Below are 23,820 nucleotides of genomic sequence, written 5' to 3' on the forward strand. Positions count from 1 at the left end.
CCACTTCATAAGAGGTTGCCAACTGCATGGTAGGGATTAAGCAAGAGAACAGAATGGCAGCTATTATTTTTAGAGTATACCCTGTGTGCTGGACCTTGGATAAATGCTTTGCCTGCTTCATCTGATTTAATCCTCACAGTGACTCTATGATGTGGGCATTTCAGAGAGGCCAAGAGAGTTGTTCAAGGTCACACAGTGGTAAGTGACTGGGCCGGGAACTAGACTCAAGTCCATCTGACCCAGCTCTTCGCAACTCTGCCACGTTGCCTCTCCGGGCTGGGGTCACCCCTTACCAGCACACAAACACCGACACGGGAGGCAGGATGTTGGGTGTCATGATCCACGGAGCAATCCGGAATATCACGGTGTCTGTGAAGATGGGCGTCAGGGGAATGTCCTGGGTGTGAGAGACAAGGCGTGGGGATCAAAAGGTCTTGTCAGGGTGCTTTCCTCGCCTGCCTTCCAAAGCGGGTGAAACTGATGACAAGGAATACATTTCCTGAGTACTCACTGTGCATCTAGCCTGTGCTAAGTCCTTTTACATGTGCCAATTAATTTCTGCCTTCTGACTACCGCAGGAGGTAGATACTGCATGATCCTCACTTTTCAGATGGGGAAACCGAGTCACAGGGCTGTCACCCACCCAAGGTCACATGGTTGGTAAGTGGTAGAGCCAGGCTTTACACCCAGGCAGTTAGCTGCTGAGTTCACACTCTTAGTCATTGTCCTATCTTGTCCCATCAAACTTCTCTTCCTGAAATCGGCCCACACAGCAGCTGAGCCAGCCCCCTGCCTTCCTCTGTTTTTGCCCTGGGCATCTTGCCCTTATCTGTCTGTGAGCATATTAGCATTGTTTTGGGTCAGTTTTGCTATGTCCAGACTTTTTTTTTTTTTTTTTTTTTTTGAGATGGAGTCTCGCTCTGTTGCCCAGGCTGGAGTGCAGTGGTACAATCTCAGCTCACCGCAACCTCTGCCTCCTGGGTTCAAGCGATTCTCCTGCCTCAGCCTCCCGAGTAGCTGGGATTATAGGCATTCACCACCATGCCCAGCTAATATTTGTATTTTTAGTAGAGATGGGGTTTCACCATGTTGGCTAGGCTGGTCTCAAACTCCAGACCTAAAGTGATCTGCCTGCCTTGGCCTCCCAAAGTGCTGGGATTGGAGGTGTGAGCCACCGTGCCCGGCCAGACTGTTTTGTTTTAAGGAATGATCAAGCAGCTTGCCCAGAACGTGAAGGAAAGTGAGGTGTGATTCCAGGGTTCCTTTGTGGGGCGGGCTTTCAAAAGCTACAGGAAGTGGACCCCATTCTCAGTGGGGAGGTGCGGGAGTGGGGGCCTGCTGCACAGCCTGCCCTTCTTGCCCGGGTCTGCCTTTTGAGCCTCTGTGGGTGCCTACTGAGGGGTCTGTCTGAGAGAGCCTGGGGGTAGGGTTGCCCTGGGCCCGGGTGCAGTAAGAAGCCCCATCCCCGTCCCCTCTCCCATTAACCTTGCCTTCTCCACTTCCCTTGAGCTTGAGGGTGCTTTGTAAGTAGGACTTTACACGTTTGGCTGCTCACAACCACCCCGGGCGGCAGATGCTTTTGGACTTTCTGTCTTACAGATGGAGAAACTAAGGCAAATGACCCTTAAGTAAGGAAATGAACAGGGAGTTAATTCACTTGCCCAGGGTCTCGTGGTGGTTAAACTGGGATTTGAACCCGGGCAATCTGCTGCCAGGGCTCATTCTCATACGTCTCAGCTAGCTCCAGCCTCACCCTTCTATAGCATCCATTGTATCCTGTCCCAAAGTGGCCCAGGGATAAAAATGAGGGGCTCCTGTGCCTGGGAGAGCAGCCAGGTCCCTTCTCTTTTTCTGAGTGAAACAGGGTGGGCCTGAGAGGCTAGGGTCTGGGGGTGAAAGGTTTTGTGGTGAGAGGTTCTCGTGGGCAGAGCACGCACTCAGTAAGGGGGCTTCTCTAGAGGTACAGGACCTCTCCTCCTCATCCAGCTTCTCCCCAAGGCAAGAGCAAAGCTGGCTGAGATGCCTGGCCCCAGGGTAGGGCATAATCTGAAGCTGGGATCTGGGGTTCAGCCTGTGGTCAGAGTTGGTATAACCCACAGTTGAATTGAAGGAGGGGTCAGACAAGGGCAGGAAGTACAGGGCGTGCAGTAGATGGTCAGCAAACCCCACCCGGATGGCTCCTTGCACTAACCATCAGGACTCTGGGCCTTAGACCTAGACAGGGAGCAGGGCAGGCCAGGGCACAGGCGCGGAGTGTGTCAGAAAACACTGCCCATAGGGAATCTGTGGGGAGCAGCAGTGGCAAGGAGACTGATCCCAGGAGCACGGCCCAGAGGACCCTGGCAGCCACATGCTGGCTTTGCAGGGGGGCATCAAGGTCTCCTATCCTGGACCCACTCCCTTGGCACTTTGAGGGGTTGGAGCACAGCGTGGACTCCTAGGAATGGCCCACTGGTAGGAGCCCCACGCTGGCCCCCAGGGGAAGCCACCTGTGGTGGAGGTCTGGAGCCCTCACCTGGGCCATGTACTCCAGCAGGCTGACATGGATGGAGACCAGGCCTGAGAAGCCCTCGTCGGGAAAGCAGAGGCCTTCCACGAAGAACAGCAGCTCCGCGGAGCCACCCGTGTACTTGACCACGTGGTAGAGCTTCCGCCGGCCCAGGATGTGGATATAGCGTTGGCCGAAGAACGGGTCTGGAGGGAAAAGGACCAACGTCAGACCCCCCACTTGCATCAGAAAGAGGCCGGTGGGGTGGGATCACTGACGGGGACAAAAGGGCAGCGTAACTTGTCCTCTAGACAGAGAGAAAAGCACAAGCAGAAATGCCACCAGAATGGCCATGGCTGGGTCATCGCCATTGTCTGAGCACCGCTGTGTGCTGGCTGTGTGGTGCTGCGTCGGACAGTCACCCTCTCTGGCTCTGGCTTCCCCGTCTACAAAATGAGCAAGCTCTCTGTGAACAGCACATAGGAAATTGCCAGCAGAGCAGTTAGTGGTGTCAGGGAAGGATACAATTGTTTCCATTTCACAGATGAGGAAACCGATCTCAGAAAGGAGGAGTGACTTATCCAAAGTCAGAGACCCAGTAAATAGCTGAGCTGAGCTGGGACTCAGATTCAAGTCTAATTCTGAATCCCAAGCTCTCATTCTGTTTGTAAAAACACAACATAAATGTGCCCGTTAGTACCCAGAATTCCCCTCCATATCATGGAAGCCAAGGCCAGTGAACGGGCTGTCCATTTTTGTGGCTGGGAGGAAAGCCAGTTCCCCCCAGTGCTCCTGCCCCACTGAAAGCTCCCACTTCGACTTGTGCTGTTCCCTCTGCCTGAAACAATTGTGCCCCTTCTTCCTTCAGGCCTTGGTTTGTGTCACTTGCAACAATCCAGCCCAGATACCCCAGAGACAAAGCCAGGTGATCTGTTTGGAGCTCCCACAGCCCCCTGCCATCTCCATCACAGCCTTTTAAATTATTTATTTATTTATTGGAGACAGAGTCTCACTCTGTCACCCAAGCTGTAGTGCAGTGGTATGATCTTGGCTCACTGCAACCTCTTGCCTCTGGGGTTCAAGAGATTCTCCTGCCTCAGCCTCCTAAGTAGCTGGGATTACAGGTACATGCCACCACTTCTGGCTAAGTTTTGTATTTTTAGCCGAGACAGGGTTTCGTTGCCATCTTGGCCAGGCTGGGCTTGAACTCCTGCCTCGGCCTCCCAAAGTGCTGGGATTACAGGTGTGAGCCACCGCACCCGGCCTCATCACAGCCTTTTTAAATGTGGGTGACCTGTGCAAGGGTAGGGACAGGCCCAGTGGGGCCCAGGGCTTGCCTGGCACATGGTCATGTTTAACAAATATCTACTGAAAGAACCAATGGCTTTCACAACACTCCCTGTGGGAGAAACCAAGGGGGAATTTTCAGGCAGACTGAGAGCACACGACCTGGGCAAGGACCTTTGGGGAGACAGAGGTGGTCTAGATGCAGCCTCTCCGTCTAAGAGCAGTGCTCAGCTGTTGATAAGATGGAGCAGATGTGGCAAGCATCATAACGGCAGCTATGGGTGAGATCATCTGGTTACTTGGGGTAGGGTGGGGAGGGCAGAGGAGGCAGGATGGGAAGCATTTGAGCAGAGAAAGGCAGCCTTTGAGATGCCCTCGCGGGGCGGCAGAAATGGGTGTGGTGGGGAGAGGAGATACTTGCATGGGTAAAGGCATGGAGAGAGGACCCTATGCAGTTCCAGAAGGAATTTCTTTATGCCCTGTAGAGCTGGAAGGGCAGAATCAGTCTCAGCTTAGTGCTTTCAACGACAATGATAATGGTTAATGATGAGGTGCTGAAGGGTTAGAACACGTAACCAGAATAGCCTGGTACAAACCAGGTACTTGATTAAAATGTGTGAAATAAGTGAATGAGCCCCGAAGCCAGGGCTTCAGATGGCTCCTCCTGTGGGACAATGTGCCCAATTAGAGCCTGGTTATAAATCTCACTAAGGGTGCTTCCCTGAGTGGTTATGACTTACAACGTCAGCGGGACCTTGCTTTAAATACTACTCTGGCTTTACAAGCTCTAAAACCTCAGGGAATTCACTTAACATCCCTGAGCCTCAGTTTACTCATCTGTTCGTGGGAGATAATGATACCCATGCTACAGGGTCACTGCAAGTGTCACAGCCTCAGTAACTTCAGTAACCTTGGTAGCCATGGGTAACCATCAGTAACACTGCTTGGACTTGTATTACGAGGATGTTAAGGAGTTTTCTTTTCTTTTCTTTTTTTTTTTGGAGTTTTCATTGAATAGTTTCCCAACAGAAGGCAAGGAAACCATGTCCTAACTCATCCTCCCTTGGGAGGGAGGAATCCAAGGAATGAAGTAGAAAAATTCAGATACTGCAAGTCCCAAAGAACAGAAAGTGAGGTCCTGCTCACCCAGAGACAATAGTGTGCACCCGACGGCCCTATCACTCAGTAATTCAGATAGATAGTCATAATTCAAACATTTTCCGTTGGGCGTGGTGGCTCATGCCTGTAATCCCAGCACTTTGGGAGGCTGAGGCAGGGGGATCACCTGAGGTCAGGAGTTCAAGACCAGCCTGGTAAACATGGTGAAATCCCGTCTCTACTAAATATACAAAAATTAGCTGGGCATGGTGGTAGGTGCCTGTAATCTCAGCTACTCAGGAGGCTGAGGCAGGAAAATTGCTTGAACCTGGGAGGTGGAGGTTGCAGTGAGCAGAGACTGTGCCATTGCGCTCCAGACTGGGCAGCAAGAGCAAAGCTTCGTCTCAAAAAAAAAAAAAAAAAATTTTTTTTTTTTCCTCTAGGCACTCGGGCCCTCCCACGCCCACAGGCCCCAGCTGTACTTGAACGGATGCTCAGGGGAGAGTAAGGCTGAGAAGCCAACTTGTCCTTGCAGCAGCCTCATAGCCAAAGCTTTCCCAGGGCTCAGAGCACCTGGGGGGCTCCGCCAAGGTCTGGGGTAGGAACGGGGATCTGGCTGGGGGTGGTGGGACAGGTGGAAGACACGTTCTAGTCCATCTGCAGGCAGCTTTCTCCCTCCCAATGTGGCCTATAGCCTGTGATTTACAAGAGGTCTCTATTCTGGGCGTCTTTCTGACAGTCGGGGCCAGCTCCAGGCGGACTGTTTTCTCAGTTGGAACAATTCAGCCGTTGTCCGCAGGAACCTCCTTTCCCCATCTTCCATCCCCAGCTGGGCGCAGACCTCACGCTGAGCATGGCCAGCTCTCTCTGTAAGCACCAACAATGCTGCTCTTTCGAGTAGTCCTCGTGCCTTGGGCTGGGCCCGCTGACCACCGGGACCTCTCTGCCCCAGGCATTGGCCAGCACGGGGTATGGTTTGCCTTCACCTTCCCAGCTACTTTGGAAAGATTCTACTTCCCAGCAAGACTCCTTGATAGTGTGACCGGCTGTTTTGGTTTCCCTCGGACTGAGGGGTGTCCTGGCATGAGGGACCCTCAGTGCTAAAACAAGAAAAGTCCTGGGCAAAGTGGATTACCATATCCTCATGTAAAGAGGTAAGGCCCCAGTGCTTGGTGTTCCAGGCAGAACGTGAGGCTGAAGCAGCCACCAGGTCTTCCTAGGAGCACTGAAATCTCTGTCCACCCCAATCATTATAACTCACAATCATCATAATCTCAACAAAAGCCATAATTCCATTTCTGGAGAGCTTTCCAAAGGCCAGCTACCGCACTCAGTGCCCGACACACCTTCCACATTTGATTCCCACCTGGGGCACCCGGGACAGTTGGGACTCTTTCTATTCCCATGCCACATCAGAGATGAGTACCCCAAGGCTGGGGCTGGTGAAGACACTTGCCTGGACCTGGAACAATAGCTCCCTGACTCCAACACTCCCTACAGGGTTCCTTCAGTCTCCATCCCAGTCCCCTTCCCTTGGGGAGACCTGGTCTGACCCTGCCAGGACACCTGACATTTGCTTATCCACAGGTGTACATGGAATTTGACAAAACTCCAACATGTTTGCATGGAAGAAAAGGAGACTGTGCTACTGATCAATTATCTATCCTCCTTGGCTTGTGTGTGTGTGTGTGTGTGTGTGTGTGTGTAGCTCAGAGTTTCCACCCAGGAGTCGGCATTTTTGGGAAACTGTCTCTTCTGGGTGGCCACTGCCTTCGTCATGGCTTCTCCCCACCAGATGGGCAGCCCAGAGAAGGGGCTCCGGGGACATTCTCAAAGCCCTCGCAGTGCAGTTCACCCTTCTCCTTGTCTGCTCAGGACCCATCTCAGATGACCAGTGACGGGGAGGGAAGAGATTGTGGAACCAGACCAGAGTTCACTCCCTTTAGCAAAAGAAGAAACCTCAAGATAATGTCCAGACATCATTATTTGCAACAGGTCTTATGTCACGACACCAAGGTCAAGGGGCCAGGGCTGTGGTCCTGCCCGCATCCCTCCTGCTCCCGCTGGCGACCCCATCCTCCATGACAACCCTGGCCTGGGCAGTGTAAACATCAACATTTCCAGCCCCTTGGGCAGGGGAGCCAGCCTGACTCTGGGCACATTCCAACCTGGGTGAGGTCACTGCTTGGAGCCCAGGGTGGATTAGGAGGACTGGTGTTAGGGGCTGCTGTCCACTGCCATCTCTCTGAGGTGAGGGTTCAGGGTCCTCAGTCACCCCATGGTGAGTGCCCTGGATATAGTAGGCCTATCAAGAGGTGGGTCCAGGGCTGGGCCAGAGATCCTGCCCCCCACCAGGCAGCTGGGCATGCAGAAACCACCCCCACCCCACAACCCGCCCTGTACCATGGCAAATTGCAATGCCAGCTATTTTGCTGAGGTGGCTTTTTAAATACATATGTCATTATTATGACAGTCCCTTGCTTAAAACCCGCTAATGGCATTCCATTGCACTCAGAATAAAATCCAAATCCAGTCTGCACGCTCTGGCCCCTGGCCCGTCTCCCTGACCTTGACTCCCAATACATGCCCTGCTCTGGGCTTCCGCCTGCTCCTCCCACACTCCAAACTGGTCTCCTCCATGCTTTCCACATGCTGTTCCCTCTGCTTAGAACACTCTTCCCTCAGCTCATGAGTGGCTGGTTCCTTCTTATTGTTCATTTGAGTCTCAGCTCAGATGTCACCTCCTCAGAGAGGCCTTTCCAGAGGCACCCAGTTAGCGGTGCCTCTGCTCTGCCACTCTCCTCACTTATTCTATTTCATCTCCCCAATTGTGGTATTGGTTATGTCTCTCTTGCTAGACTGGCGGCTCCTTGAGGTCAGGGTGTGACTGTTGTGTTTACTGCAGAGATCTCAAAGCTGAGAACAGCGCCTGGCACTGAGGGGCTCAACACATGTTCACAGAAAGGGTGAGACAGAGCTGGCAGCTACCAGGACTAGCTCCAGGGCAGGAGCCTGTGGCCTACACAGTGGGGGCCCAGGACACCTGTCACCATCAAGAGGAGCAAAGGGTCAACTCTTAGAGGTGCCCACTGCATCGTCAAGGGTCTTCGGAAGTCAGAGATGGAAGAAAATACCTGGAGGTGGTGCCTGCCCTGCCTCAGGTATCCTGAAGGTGACGTGACTCTGGAAAAGAAGGTGCCCAGATGCCTTTCCTCCCCTGATTTGTTGGGAGGTAGGGCCTGTGGGCTCTACATAGACCCATGTCACTCCAGACACACTTGAGAGGAGGAAGTCTTTCAACTTCACTTGCTAACAGCACTGCCACGTTACAATCACCCGGAGACCAATCCAGGTCTTCTCCAGGCATCTGCACCTGTGGAGGCCACACCTGCTAAGGGGAGGAGGGTAGGTGGCTAGAAAGGGCTGGGCTGGGCTGGGGTCACTCACTCTCCACGTAGAACACGCCCACTTTGTCTGAGTCCGACATAGAAATGTACAGAACAATCTCGTATCCAGCGGGGAGGCGGTCAGGGCCTTTGGTCCGCAGGATCATCTGGGACATGTCCTTGAGATCTGAGGGGCAGGAGGTGAGAATGAAGAGATATTCTGCTGGAGCCTCAGCTTTCCAATGCTTTTTACTTTGATAATCAGGAAAAAAATCCCCATGGATGTGTACTATGGAAACTATAGAAAAGCATAAAGAGGCTGGGTGCTGTGGCTCACACCTGTAATTCCAGGGCTTTGGGAGGAAGAGCTGGGTGGATTGCTTAAGGCCAGGAGACAAACACCAGCCTGGGCAACATAGCAAGATCCCCCCCAAAATAAAAATAATTAGCCTGCATGGTGGCATGTGCCTGTAATCCTGGCTACTCAGGAGGCTAAGCCAGGAAGATGGCTTGAGCCCAGGAGGTTGAGGCTGCAGTGAGCTATGATCATGCCACTGCACTCCAGCCTGGGCAGCACAACAAGACCTAGTTTCAAAAAAAGAAAAGAAAAGCATAAAAGAGAATAAAAACCAGTTGTCATCTCCAACACTGGAGATGATTAACATTTTGGGAATTTCCTTCTGGTCTATTTTCTATGCATGTATGCAACTTAAAAGGTTCCAGACCAGGTGTGGTGGCTCACACCTGTAATCCCAGCACTCTGGGAGGCCAAGGCAGGTAGATCACCTGAGGTCAGGAGTTTGAGACCAGCCTGGCCAACATGGTGAAACCCTGTCTCTACAAAAACACAAAAATTAGCTGGGCATGATGGCACGTGCCTGTAATCCCAGCTGCTCAGGAGGCTGAGACAGGAAAATTGCTTGAACCTGGGAGGCAGAGGTTGCAGTGAGCTGAGATTGTGCCATTGCACTCTAGCCCAGGCAATAGAGCGAGACTCCATCTTAAAAAAAAAAAAAAAAAAAAAAAAAGGTTTACAGTTTTGCCTTTGGCTTTGAGCAAGAGTGGGTATTTGTGCCCACCATCCCCAGGAGGCCTGAGTCCACACCCACCTCACCCTCAGTCCAGCCTAAGACTGGGCATGAATCTTTTCACTCCTCCCATCCTGCCCCCCAAAAGCAGGGCCTGCTGGTACCTTCCTTGCTGTAGACCTTCTCATCACGGCAGTCCTCTTTGGGCAACCAGGGTGTCTCTCGGTCACAGTTCACCAGCAGGATGGCTCCCTGGCCCTCAGGGCCCCAGGTCCAGGATGCCTACAGTGGCAGGAAGAAAGGTCAGTGCCCTCTTCTCTATCCTAGTATAGACCCCATGGGACACCAGAGAGACAGCCCCAGGATGAGGGTAAAGGGTAGCCGCCACCCACTGGGGCAGCTGTGACCTGGCAAATGTGAGTCTCAAGACTGATGTCCACAGAGGATCAGCATGGGCATCAAAGGCAAGTTCAATACAGGCACAGAGATAGGGAGGCTGGCTGAGGCATTTATGGGCCTCCTGCCTGGGTCGGCTGGTGTCTGGCAAGGGTGGAGGCAGGGAGGTGGAGGCTGGCCAGAGAAATAAGCAGACAGACATTCTACCACAGGTCCCAAGGTTCCTAGGGGAGCTCGGGAGGAGGTGCCTGAATGGATGACACCCAGCTGTTTCCAGACACGCTCCGAATGCTCCAGATAGGACCTGCATGGTGCTCCACTTTCTACACTGCAGCCAGCCAGAGCGCTACTAGAACAAACTTGGGCCAGATTGTGTTACTTCCCTGCTTTAAGCCAGGACAGGGGCTCCCGGTTGAGTTAGGATGGAGCCCCGATTCTTCGCTGTGGCCTGCAAGGCCCGGTGAAACGTGCCTTCCTCTCCATCTCATTTCCTCCACCTTGCCCCTCCCTCACTCTGCCCTACCCATCCTGGTGCCTTTCTGCTCCCCAAAGACCCAACCAAGCTCCTGGGCCTTTACCCAAGCTGGCCCGTCTGCTGCCTTCCTGCCCCTTTTCACCTGGCCCACTCTACCCCTCCTTGGTTACAGCATAACCATCTCTTCTTCCTGGAGGTCTTTCTGATTCTCTAGGACAGAACAGGTTCCCCGGGTCCACACCTGGCACCGTACACATCCTTTCTGGGAGGACTCAGGACAATTGCAATGACATGGCCACCCACCACACTCCATATTTAATGTGGACTGTGGGCTCCTTAAGGCCAGAGCTGTGTTTCTCTTTTCTTTCTGCATCCCCTGGACCTGACCCACTCCTGGAACATAAAAAATGCTCAGCAAATATTTATGGGATGAGTGAAGAAAATGTGAAAGCTTCACCAGCCCAGGTTTAAAAATTCTAGCCAAGTTCAGGCTCATGGGGATTGTGTGACTTTGCCAAGACTGCAGAGGCCCTTGGGGGTGGTTGGAAGCTCTCTCCCTGGGGCTGCTGGGCCTCAGAGGCCTCTGTGGAGTTGACGGTCATATGGCTTGGCCACAGACTCAGAGAATGAGTGTGCAGGGCTGGCCCTGGTCTCAGGCAAGCCCTGCTTGTGATCCTAGAAGAAGGGGGCTCCCCCACGGGGCTGAGAACCCTCCCTTGACCTGCAGAGAGTCAGGGGCAGGCTGCCGGGACCCAGGCTTCTCACCAGGCTGTGTTTATTTTACTTTATAAAGCACTCCTCTACGTAAATTTACCCCAGGCTTCGGAGTGTTATTATAAAGGTCACATATGCCCACTGCAAAAATTTAGATGATAAGAAGGGCAGAAAAAGGAAAGCAGTTAGAAGCAACAGCCTGAATGCACACAGAGCAAGACTGATGGAGCCTAAAACCTGGGCGGAGAGAAAAGTCCAAATCAGAATGAGATGGAGAACACCACGCTGTGGGCACAAATTAAAAATCCACGCACACCAACCACACCACGTGCCTCCTGAGAGACACCAGAGCAGAAAGAGACATTCAGCCCATCCAAATGGTCCTCTGCGGGGGAACAGAATGGGAGGGGGGAACGCAAGATGAAAGAAAATAAGTAAATGAACGAAGGAACAAATGAATGAATGACGAATGAATGAATGAATAAATAGAAAGAGAAGGACTGTGCATGTACCAGCAGAGAGAATACTATGCCTTGAACTGAGATTTTCTTTTCTTTTCTTTTCTTTTTTTTTTTTTGCCATCAGTCAAGAGTTAGCTACTTACAGAATGAACTGAGAATGATGAATGCAACCCTCTGTCCTGAGGGTCTGTCTCCCCCACCTCCCCAGTCTTAAAAGAAAAGGCAAAATAGGAAGAGCAAACGCCTTTGCAGTGCTTCTTCTGTAGCGAGTAGTGGGTATATTTATCCTTTCTAACAGTACCATGAACTGGGCGTCCCCATCATGGGATGGGGAAACAGAGACTCAGGAGCCTGCTCTGTAGCCGTCTCTATAAGGAGCCTGGGATCCTCTGTGGGTTCCATTACTGGTATGCTGTGTGTCTTGGAGCCTGTCTTGGGCCTCAGTCTCCTGAGCTGTGAAATGGGAATTGCCTGCTTGATGGGAGAACCATGGCTGCCTGCGGGATCCCCGGGTTCAGGGTGGTGACTTCCCTGATAGCTAGGTACCTTCTTTGGGTTGTTCTTCTCCACCACACCATCCCGGTCTGCATCCACATCCAGGGAGATCTCTGGGGAAAAGAGACATGGATGAGTTGCTGAGCCTGCCGGCCAGGGTGGGGTAGGGGCATGAGGAAGATCTGTGGGATGAGGGTGTGTCTCAGCCATTCCTTTGGTCACGGGAAAGGGAGGACCTTGCTGACGTCATCTTATGCAACCCCTCGCCTCAACATCCCACTACCCACTGGAGACCGTCAGCAGACGCCGCGTGGACCTCGTAGCTTACAGCAGCAAGAGCTGCCATCGGGGAGGTCCGGGCCCTCCCACCACCTCATTGTTCTGGCTGGGGTTTGGGGAACGATCCTCGCTGAACAGACCTGGGAGCCTCAGTTCAGAGGTAAAGTCCCATGCCCAAGGTCACAGAGGGACACTAGCGGAACTGGGGTACACAGTGCGGTTGGTCTGATTCATAGCTCATATGCGGAAAACTTACAGGCACAGCATTCCTGAAATACTCCCATTTCATAGGGCAGCAAACTCAGGCTCAGAGAAGTCACCTGTCGGCAAATCTGGCTGGTCATCTGGGAGACCAGTGCAGGATAAGGACCCCAAGGGACAGAAGGGAAGGCAGTAGCACGAGGGGCTGTTAAAGAGGCTGAGGCGCCAGGCAGGAATAATATTGGTTTTGGCTCTCAGACCTTTGTGAACTTTCCAGCTGGTCACGCCCGCTGAATGCTGCCTTTCAGGGAGCTCGGCCGCCTGAAACTCCTCCCTGGGAAGGAGCTGGGCCCGGCCTCTTTAGGGAGCCGCTCTGCCCTGTTCAAGATGACAAGCTCTCCCCTGTGGGCATCTTGCTCTGCAGCTGCACAGTGTTCGCCATGGCATGTTCTCTTGGCCACCCCAGCGAAGGAGCGATCACCTCCACCCCCTAACGCTGCAGATGAGGAAACCCAGGCCCCCAGCAGGGAGTGACCATTGAAGTTCCTAGAGAGCACAGAGCCAGGCTTGGGCTGTGGATGCCTGCTCTCCACTGTTCCCTGCAATGAACCCAGGCTGACCTCCCACCAGGCTGTTTCCAAAAGCCCGGCCCAAAGTCAGAGACCCAAGACTTGCTCCCTTAAAGGTCATTCCCAGAGGACGTGCCCACATCCCCACCCTGGCAGCCCTTGTCTCGAGGCTGCAAGGTGACATGACATGGAGACGCCTCGTGGTGGATTCATGAAAGCAGTGGGCCAGGGGCTGGAAGAGAAGCTATGGTGCACTCCATACTGCTTTTTCCATGGCAAATTCTTAAATTTAAACATTTGATTCATGTCATATTTGGACATAGTGTGAATCAAATCAAATCAAATAGTAACACACTGCTTCTAAAGAAAGACGGCTGCTCCCTGTCCAGCTCTTCTCCTCGGCTGCCTAAGGCAACCTCCCTAAATACTAAATAATCATGCTCATCATGATTTCCTGATTTATTGAATTCAGACAGGTTTCATTACCTTCCTGTTACGAAATGTGGGCAATTCGCAGTATGGCTTCCTTATCGTCCTCCTCCCAACCTTGCACAGGGCTTCACCTCTCTTAGCTTTTTTTTTTTTGAGCCAGAGTTACGCTCTTGTTGCCCAGGCTGGAGCGCAATGGCGTAATCTCGGCTCACTGCAACCTCTGCCTCTAGATTCAAGCAATTCTCCTGCCTCAAACTCCTGAGTAGCTGGGATTACAGGTGTGCGCCATCACACCCAGCTATTTTTTTGTATTTTTAGTTTTTCCATGTTGGTCAGGCTGGTCTCAAACTCCCAACCTTAGGTAATCCACCCGCCTCGGCCTTCCAAAGGGCTGGGATTACAAGAGTAAGCCTCATAATTCCTCTCTTATGACCCATGACCTGTCCCCTAATCCACTGAAATGACCTTCTGGCTCCTTCACCCCCAGAGACCGCCCCCTGTAGTCATGCGCATAGGACTTGGCCTCTGCAAGGCTTCCCCCAGTGTCTGATTTAACCAGATTCCAGTGGGATGCTGCGGGTAGGAACAGAGGACTGGGCTGATGTGACCTGCCCAGAGCATTGCCTTTCAGGATGGCTCTGCCTTCCCGAGGGGGAGGAGGGAGAGGGCCACTGCTTCAGGGCCTCGGCTCCAGACGACATTTCCCAGAGGCTCTGGATCCCACCTCAGCTCCCCAGAATAGCCCCAAAGTGTCAGGTGGCTCCTGGGTGTGGGGCAGATTGACGGGAAATGTCACTAGGATTGGGTTCAAGGCCGTCTGCCCTGAGAATCAAGACACTGAGGCCTCAGCTGTGACCAAGAGGCACAAGCATTTTGGAGGGTGGCCGGGGAGTGGCAGGGTGCCTAGCCTTCTTGCCTTACTAAGCAGCTTGAGGTGCTGTGGGAAGGAAGGGCTCCCTCCCCCACAGCCAACTAGGGCAAGTATCCCAGGCTCTGGGGAGAAGGCCTAGGACCGAGCCCCTTAGGTTGATGTTAACATTTTTGGGGGCCTGTGTATGTGTACTGCTTTCACTGCCAGGACCTCAGATGGTGGGGCTTATTCCTCCCTCCCTCCACCTCACGCCTCCCTCTCCCCCATCCCTCCCCCAAAAAAGGAAGCTTTGCAAATCAACCCTAACCAGAGTCTTGAAGGTCCTTAGGGATTAATTAGCTCAAACCCCTCATTTTATAGTTTGCAAACAGTGAGCCCTAGTGGGGGTGACTACTGTTAAGGTCACGCAGCAAGTCCTCAGCAGGATTGGGACCAAGACCCAAGCCTGATTTGGCCAAAGGAACCATGAATTTGTTCCCAAAGCCCAGGAGGAAGACAGGAGGGACCATACCTTTGTTTTTTTCTTTTTATGAGACAGAATTTTGCTCTTGTTGCCCGGGCTGGAGTGCAATGGCGCAATCTTGGCTCACTGCAACCTCCGCCTCTGGGTTCAAGCAATTCTCCCGACTCAGCCTCCCGAGTAGCTGGGATTACAGGCATGTGCCACCACGCCTGGCTAATTTTTTGTATTTTTAGTAGAGACAGTGTTTCTCCATGTTGGTCAGGCTGGTCTTGAACTCCTGACCTCAGGTGATCCCCCTTACTGCCTCGGCCTCCCAAAGTGCTGGGATTACAGGTGTGAGCCACCGCGCCTGGCCTAGGACCATACGTTTCTTTAACTTTACCCAGGCAGAGAGAAAATGTGGCTGCCCCGAGAACAAGGGAGCAAAGCAGGGAGGGCATTGACTGAGCACCCACTCTGTACCGGGTCCTTTGCACACAGCATCCCACTGAATCCTTGTAAATGCCACGCAAGGCTGCTCTGTGAAGCTCATTTTGTAGATGAGGAAGCCAAGGCTCAGGGGGATAATGTGACTTGCTCAAGGTCACAAAGTGGCTGGAGGGGGCAGAGAAAGATCTTAGGCTTATTTCTGTCTGCTCTGAGGCCAAGGCTCTTTCTCCTCAATGTGGACTCAGGACAGGACGAAGGTGAGAGGCTCAGGTGTATTTTTGTGCCGGAGGGCAGTCCCAGCGTCTTGGGATGTTGGGGGTGTCCTTGCCTCTGCGGCACCGTCCCTGAGTGATTGATTACTCAGGATGAGGGGCTCAAGGGCTCCTGGGGCAGATGCCCGAGGAAAGAGAAGGCTAGAGGGGACAGACAGAACGTGCTTCCCGAGGGAAACCAGCTTTCACCAGGGTCTCTGTTGGAATAGGAAACAGAGGTTCAATGGGGTTAGTTTCTCATAAAGCTTTCTTTTTGCAATTGAATGACTGTCTTTTATTCTGAGATTAGGCCCTGCCTATTTTTTAGGAGTTAAAATGATGGTTAAAGTTGATAGCAAATTGTTTTTTTGTTTTTGAAACAGAGTCTTGCTCTGTTAACCAGGCTGGAATGCAGTGGTGCAGTCTTGGCTCACTGCAAACCCCGCCTCCCGGATTCTAGCAATTCTCCTGTCTCAGCCTCCTGAGTAGCTGGGACTACAGGCGCGTGCTACCACGCCTGGCGAATTTTTTGTATTTTAAGTAGAGACGCAGTTTCACCATGTTGGCCAGGCTGGTCTCAAATTCCTGATCTCCTGATCTGCCTACCTCGGCCCCCTAAAGTGCTGGGATTAAGGCATGAGCCCCGCGCCTGGCCAAAAACTGTTTTGTTAATGCGTTTGTTTTTTTTTTTCTCTCTCTCTCTCTTTTTCTGCCAAGCATCATAGTTGTTAGTCTTCTCATTTTTAAGGGGGTGAGGGGAGAGAGGGAACATTTGATTGGCCCATGGAATCTAAATATCTGGAACTTGTCGCAGTTTAATAAATAATTATTAAGAGAGCACACCCTCGGGATCACAGAAGGATGAACTCGGTCCCTTGTCATGGGCATATGTGGCATCTTTTGGGACTCAGCCATGCTGGTACCGCTGAGCTTAGAGGAAGCCCAACTTTGTTGTCTTCTAGTGGGGAGGAAAAGTCCAGTCCTGCCTCCTTATCGGGCCTTACCTTGCTGTCTGTCCTAAGTCTGTCTTGCTTTGGTGGAAGTCTTGTTAATGGTGCAGTCAGCCTTCTGGGATCACCCTCATTTGACAGGTGTCAGGCCCCTGCCCTTCCTGCCCCCGTCCTCAGGTGTCCCTGTCTCGGTGGGATTAGGTTTCCTCAGGGCCTGTCATCTGAGACAGCCTGGGTGCTGTGTGCATGCAGGGTTCACACACGTGCCAGGGCTCAGCACAGCCCAGAACTCTTTGGTTATCCTCTGCCACCCTCACCAAGGTCATCCTGAGGTCTCCTACCCCAGGGCCGGGCACCTCCTTGGTGCAGAAAGAGGCACAGGGGACCAAGAACCAAGCCCCTTTCGGAATTAGCCAAGAATGAGAAGGGCCCTGCTGCTGAGTCTATTTCAGCTGGTGAGAGCACAGGGCTGGAGAGGGAGGGGCTGACTTGGGAGCTGGTTGTATTTTGGGGAGGTTCTGAGATCACCCTGAGAATGTGGGATAACTGAAATGACTTGGCATCTCCCCAAGCATTTTCCGGAGATGTAGGAAAGTATTTCTGGCTGTAGGCAAGTATTTGTCTGTTTTACCTTTTCTGAGCCTTGATTTTCTCATCTATAAAATGGGGATAATAATAGTGTCTATCCTTGGAATCGTTCAAAGAAGAGATTGAAATTGCAATGGTGAAACACTGAGAGTACTGGAGCCTGGCACACTGTAGGTGCTCAGTCAATATCAGCTGTGTATCATCCTCCCCTCCTCCTCCTCATCAAAGTGCCCAGCACAGCTCTAGACAGCGAGCAGGTCTGCAGTGAGCAGGCCGCCTCACTATCCTTAAAGCACTCCACATGCAGTTGACTCTCAATAACCGGCAGTTGCCTTCCTCTGCCTGCGGCAGCGCTGTCAATGTTAAACCAAGGCTGGGTGAACAAAATGACCCTCTGAAATGTCCTCCTGGCTTTCACATTCTGTGATTTAAAAATGAAATAAAATGCTTTGAAAGTAATGCCTCAGTAGCAGGGGGTTGGAGCGACAGAAAGTTCAGATGATCATGGCTCAGGGTCCTGTGGAGCCACGCTGGGGTCCTCTTCCCCGGCATGCAGGCCTGGCACCCCACACAGGGCAATGCGATGCGATGGACGGAACCTGAGATAGGAGTAATCCTGGGTTCTGGACTCAACTTGCCGCTCAGTTGCTGTGTAACGTTGAATGAATTCCCTAACCTCTCTGGGCCTCACCATCCTTGTAGATCAAATGAAGGGCTTGGACTAGGTGAGTTAGGGACCTGGAGGTTACATCTCTGCACCCTCGGGGCTGAATCTGAGGAGTGCCAGGGGCAGCTGGGATTGTCGAGAACAGGCGTAAGTTTTATAGACTGTGGCCATTCCCCTCACCATGAGAGGGGCGCTCTTCTCCAGGCTGTAGGGGAGAGGCAGGGGAGGAAAACATTTTCCTTTTTTCTCTTTTAGGGCTCGCAGACCCTGGGCAGGGGACCTTGACATTGCGGGGAGTGGCTGATGGATCAGGGAGTGCCTCATCCTGCAGGTAAGCTCACACCCCAGGATGGAAGGACTGGGGCACATGTGACATCCCTCCCGAGTCATGTACCATTCAGAAGAAGCTCCAAGTGCCAGGTCTGGCACACTAAGAACAGCCTAAGTGCCAGGCCCAGGGAGATGAAGGCACACCAACTCACCAATGGCCGTGAGGAAGAGCCCCGCCTGGTCGATGGGAATGCTCCCTTCCTCATCATAGTAGTTGACGGTGACCTTGGTAGGGAGGGAGTGCATTGGGGTAGAGAGAAAGGAGAACAGAGATCACAGATCACAAGCAGGAAAACCACAAGCAACTGCTCTCCCTCACAACTCACAGCTTGTCAAGCCAACCCTCTCCAAGCATCAGAACCCTCTTCTCCAGGAAGCACTCCTGGGTTGGTGGGCAGCTTCTCTCAGGTAACTGAACTCGATTGTAGACTCTCCTCCTGTTGGCTGAGTGCAGCTAGGATGCTGTCTGCCGTCCTGTGCCACTGTGTGCATTCTGCTGCCTGCGGGGCCCTCATATCTGCCACACTGCATGTCTAGTGCCCATGGAGGGGACAGAGCTGAGGCTATTTTCTTTGGACCATGTTTGGTGCCATCACTATGATGGAGCACATGGTAAAGTTCATAATTACAGAATCCAGCAGGGAGACAGTTCTGGTCTCAGCCTCACCACTTGGGCAAATCACCCATGGGTGTTCAGCACCCCATTTTACAGATAGACCAGGGACACTTGTGACTGTAAACTCCAATGAGTCTACGGTTCAGAGTCTCCATGCTTTCCATCGCTCAGCTGTCTGTAATTTTCCCCCTTTATGAAGCCTTCATTCCATGGTCTAACCCCGCACCATCCACATGGCTACCGAGCACTGGAAATGTGGCTATTCTGAACTGAGATGTGGTATAATTGTAAAACACACACTAATTTTAAATTTGCATGAAAAAGAATATAAACTACCAGCCTGGGTAATATAGTGAGACCCTGTCTCTGGGAAAAAAAAAAAGAAAAAGCTGGGCATGATGGCAGGTGCCTGGAGTCCCAGCTACTCAGGAGGCTAGGGCAGGAGGATTGCTTGAACCCAGTAGCTTGAGGTTGCAGTGAGCTATGATCACACCACTGCACTCCAGCCTGGGTGTCAGAGTGAGATCTTGTCTCTTAAAAATGAATAATATTGTTAATATTTTTTATATTGATGATATATCAAAATAATATTTTGACAGATGGTGTTAAGTAATATACATTAAGACAATTGGCCAAGCTTGGTGGCTCATATCTGTAATGCCAGCACTTTGGGAAGCTGAGGCGGGTGGATCACCTGAGGTCAGGAGTTCAAGACCAGCCTGGCCAACATGATGAAACCCCGTCTCTACTGAAAATATAAGAATTAGCTGGGCATGGTGGTATGTGCCTGTAGTCCCAGCTACTCAGGAGGTTGAGGCAGGAGACTTGCTTGAACCTGGAAGGCAGAGGTTGCAGTGAGCCAAGATTGTGCCATTACACTCTAGCCTCAAAAAAAAAAAAAAAAAGACAATTAATTTCACTCGTTTCTTTTTGCCTTTTCAATGTAATTACTGCAAAACTGAAAATGACACATGGCCTACATGCGGCTTCCACGGGAAAAGCCTGCCGCCCTCCTGCACGGCTGGACTTCCAGCCTGTGGTACCTTGTCACTGCTGGCCTCGGTGCTGGCCTGGTTCATGGTGACCCGCAGGGTGGTGCTGGGCGAGAGAAGCCAGCGCTGCTTGCCGTTGGTGGCCACCTCCTCCGCCTCCCCATCGCGCACCACCTCCACCTGCACGCGCTCCGAGTGCTTCAGGCTGAAGGTTTGGGCCCCGGCTGGGGCCGCGCTGCGGGGAGAGACAAGAGAGGTGTTAGGGGGAGCCCTGGGGTAGGTGGGATGGGGGGCTTTAAGAGGAGACTCCTGCTCCCAGCACTTTGGGAGGTCAAAGCCCAAGAATCACTTGAGCCCAGGAGTTTGAGACCAGCCCAGGCAACACAGCAAGACCCTGTCTTTACGTAAATTAAAAAATTAGCTGGGCATGCTGGTGGGTAACTGTGGTCCCAACTACTCAGGAGACTAAGGTGGGAGAATTGCTTAAGCCTGGGAGTTGAGGCCACAGTGAGCTATAATTGTGCCACTGCACTCTAGCCTGAGCAACAGAGCAAGTCCCTGTCTCTTCTTTTTTAAAAATATTCTGGAGGGGCAAGGCTGCAATAGCCCTCCCAGGTTATCTGGTCTGGGAGACCCCAAAGGAACCGGCTGCATTGCAGTCACCTGGCTGTGAGGGAGGACATGTGTTGAACATGGAATCTCTTGGGCCAATCTCGTACCTCCTGAGTCTGAATGTTCGAGGGTGAGGCTTGGGGATCTGAATTCTTAACAAGCTTCCTAGTGCCTCTGATGGGCGGACAGTTTTGGGAGCCACAGGGTCCTGCGAAGGTGGAAGATGGAGGCTCAGGCAGGAATGAATCTGCTCCGCTGGCACAGCTGGGCCTGGAACCCTGTCTCCCTGCCCAGGGTCGCTGAGTCAAGTGTTGAGTCCTCACAGAGATGGAGCCTGGAGCCCGGGTCCTAATGGGGCAAAGGTGGGGTGTCTCTTGTCATAAAGATCCCTTCTTTCCTGCCACAGCTTTCTTGGTGCTCTGACATCTCTCACCTTCTGAGTCACTTTTTGAGGTTCAGAAGTGGTTTTCCTTTGCAAGGGAAATACTTTCAGAATTCTTAAAAAGCCATCAAGATTTCAGAGCAGAACAGATTGGTGTGATCTGTGGACTGAAGATTTGTGTCTGCTGCTGTGGACTGAAGGTTTGTGTCTCCCCAAATTAGCATGTTGAAGCCTTCACCCTCAGTGTCATGGTATTTGGAGGTAGAGCTCCCTTTTTTTTCTTTTTGAGAGAGTTGCTCTGTCACCAGGCTGGAGTGCAGTAGCATGATCTCGGCAGGCTGCAACCTCTGACTCCCTAGTTCAAGGGATTCTCCTGCCCCAGGCTCCTGAGTAGCTGGGATTACAGGTATGCGCCACCACACCCAGCGAGTTTTTGTATTTTTAGTAGAGAGGGGATTTCAATATGTTGGCCAGGATGGTCTTGATCTCCTGACCTTGTGATCCAGCTGCCTCAGCCTCCCACAGTGCTGGGATTACAAGCGTGAGCCACCGCACCTGGCCTGAGATTAGATGAGGTCATAAAGGCAGGCTTCTTTTTTTTTGGGATGGAGTCTCGTTCTGTCTCCCAGGCTGGAGTGCAGTGGCACCATCTCAGCTCACTACAACCTCCGCCTTCTGGGTTCAAGTGATTCTCTTACCTCAGCATCCTGAGTAGCTGGGATTACAGGGGCATGCCACCACACCCAGCTAATTTTTGTATTTTTAGTAGAGACAGGGTTTCACCATGTTGGCCAGGCTGGTTTTGAACTGACCTCAGGTGACCCACCCACCTCAGCCTCCCAAAGTGCTGGGATTACAGGCGTGAACCACTGTGCCCCGCCAAGGGCAGGCTTCTAATCAAACAGGAGAAGAAAGACAAGAGAGGAGGGGGAGGAGGAGCAAGAGAGGGAGAGACAGGTGGCTAGAGAGAGATCTCTCTCTGTGCACTGAGGAAAGACCATGTGAGGACACAGTGACAAGGTGGCCATCTGCAAGCCAGAAAGAAAGACGTCACCAGAACCCCACCATGCCACTCCCTTTATCTCAGACTTCCAGCTTCCAGAACTGTGAGAAGATGCATTTCTTTTTAAGACACCCTGTCCATGGTGTTTTGTTGTTGGCTTAAGGAGAGGTGACAGGAAGGACAGGGGACTAAGGGAGGAAGGTGCCTAGGGCTGGCGGCTTTGCTAAATCCAGCCACTGGTCTGAAGGCCCATGAGGGCTCAGAGGGACTTAGGTGCGATTCTCGTGGGATTTGTGACTAAGACATACGTGTAAGCCTGTCTCAAAGGCACAGCTGCTATTTTGGAGGCCTGGAGCTCTTGGGTTCCAGGATTCTTAACTATGGTATGCGTCAGAATCATCGGGGGCGCGGTTTAAATCTACAGGGTGTTTTTCTTTAAGGCTGTAGATTTGTGGATTCCATCTCTGGGGAGGCTGGTGGGAACGGCAGAGGCTGAGGGTGCTGGGGCAGCGGAAGATGGAAACAGCGGCCAGGGCTGAATGACACGTGTAGGCCAGTGGCTATTAAAGTGCAGAAGCAGCGGCAGCGGCGGCACCTGGGGGCTTGTCAAAACTACGGGGCCCCACCTCAGAGTGTCCGATTCAGGAGGTCTGGGGTAGGGCCCAAGAATCTGCATGTCTAACTTGCTTCCAGGAACTGCTGATGCTGCGGGTCCCAATACCACACTTGGAGAACCTTTGGTCCAGACATTCAGCACTGGGGTCCACTGCTCAGAGCTCTGGGCTGGCCAAGGCGGGGAGCGTGAGTCTGTAGAGGCTGTCGGCAGCGTCTCTCTGACCCAGGCCACAGACTTCAGGGGCTACGGGCAAAGACTACTGATCTTGGGCTGTGGCAGGAGAGTGGGGATGGGCTCGGCCGCCTGTGCCCAGTGCTGGGAGAGGAGCTCAGTGAAGACACCCCAGGGATGCTCTGGTTCTTGTCCTGCTCCCTTCCAAACTTCACCGCCCAGGGACACGGGGCTGATGTGAGACTGGAAACTTCCTGGCCATGGCCTACTGTCCACTGTCCACATCCCTCTTTTTTTTTTTTTTTTTTTTTTGAGGAGTCGTTTTGCTCTCTCGCTCAGGCTGGAGTGCAGTGGCATCACCTCAGCTCATTGCAATCTCTGCTTCTCGGGATCAAGTGATTCTCCTACCTTAGCCTCCTGAGTAGCTGGGAGTACAGGTGCCCGCTACCACACTCGGCTAATTTTTATATTTTTAGCAGAGTTGGGGTTTCACCATGTTGGCCAGGCTGGTTTCGAACTCCTGACCTCAAGTGATCCACCTGCCTTAGGCCTTCCAAAGTGCTGGGATTATAGGCGTAAGCGGCCATGTCCATCATTAAGAGGGGTGCAGAGTCTGGACAAAAGCCCTGGACTGAGGGTGCATGTGCAGAGGACCTGAGTTTTAACCCAGTTTTGCCCCTGATGTGAGGGGGTCTGCACCTTCTGAGTGTCTATGTGTTAGCCCCTACACCTCAGGAGGACTGCTGTCTTCCTGCCCATAGTACTTGTCTCTTACCCATCCTAGGGCTGGGGCCATGTTTTGCTGAGTTGCCACGTGGTACCTGCTCTCCTTTGGGTTATAAGCCCCCTGAGGGCATGGTCTGGCCTCTCTCATCCTCATTCAGAGCCTAGTCCGGAGCTTGGTCCATCATACGCCCAGCAAAGAGGGCAGAGGTGAGTGGGACTGAAGGCGAGCCATTCCCAAGGAGAGGGGTGAGTACCCACCTCAGGTGCTTTAGGTGGCACAGGGAGGAACAATCTAGAAGACTTATGTGTTTATCAAATGCAGTATCTTTTTATGGTGACTGATAAAGCCTTGCCACTTATGGTAATGCCATAAAATCTCTGTTTAAAATAAAATTACTAAGAGAAATGTGAGCTGGATTAAAGAAAAGTGTTAATAGTGCGACAGGTTGAAGATGGTTTTGGCAAAAGCCGTGAGAGTCTGGGAAACTGTGGCTTCGGTCTGGGAAGCATTTCTCTCCTGCAAGTCTCTGCTTTGCCCGTCAATGTGCTGGGTGGCCTTGGGTCAGGGACTTTCCCTCTTTCAGTTTCATCAAGTGTTAAGTGAGAGGATTGAACCAGAGCAGAGGTGGCTGAGTCCGGAGAGTGCAGAAGAGAGGCAAAGGGGTGAGGAGGAAGGCTCTAGAAAGCTGGGGATGGCTGGGTGTGGTGGCTCCTGCCTATAATCCCAGCCCTTTGGGAGGCTGAGGCAGATGGGTCACTTGAGTTCAGGAGTTCAAGACCAGCCTGGCCAACATGGGGAAACCTGTCTCTGTTTTAAAAAAATCTAAAAATTAGCCAAGTGTAG

The 23,820-nt window shown here is 52.3% G+C and overlaps 1 protein-coding gene across 1 annotated transcript in view; it reads right to left on the bottom strand.

The window, feature by feature from the left end:
• The window catches only part of PADI2 (peptidyl arginine deiminase 2), a 53,957-nt gene that overhangs the window by 18,923 nt on the left and 11,214 nt on the right, over positions 1–23,820 (bottom strand). Inside the window, exons 2-8 of the mRNA XM_003934959.4 lie at positions 19,518–19,701; positions 18,011–18,083; positions 11,880–11,941; positions 9,452–9,569; positions 8,321–8,446; positions 2,516–2,694; positions 294–397 (exon numbers count right to left, since the gene is read on the bottom strand). Of these exons, the coding sequence (XP_003935008.2) occupies positions 294–397; positions 2,516–2,694; positions 8,321–8,446; positions 9,452–9,569; positions 11,880–11,941; positions 18,011–18,083; positions 19,518–19,701 (846 nt within the window). The remainder of the gene's footprint in view (positions 1–293; positions 398–2,515; positions 2,695–8,320; positions 8,447–9,451; positions 9,570–11,879; positions 11,942–18,010; positions 18,084–19,517; positions 19,702–23,820) is intronic.

The sequence above is a fragment of the Saimiri boliviensis genome, chromosome 11 (genome assembly GCF_048565385.1).
Source record: "Saimiri boliviensis isolate mSaiBol1 chromosome 11, mSaiBol1.pri, whole genome shotgun sequence".
In the NCBI taxonomy this organism is placed as follows: Eukaryota; Metazoa; Chordata; class Mammalia; order Primates; family Cebidae; genus Saimiri; species Saimiri boliviensis.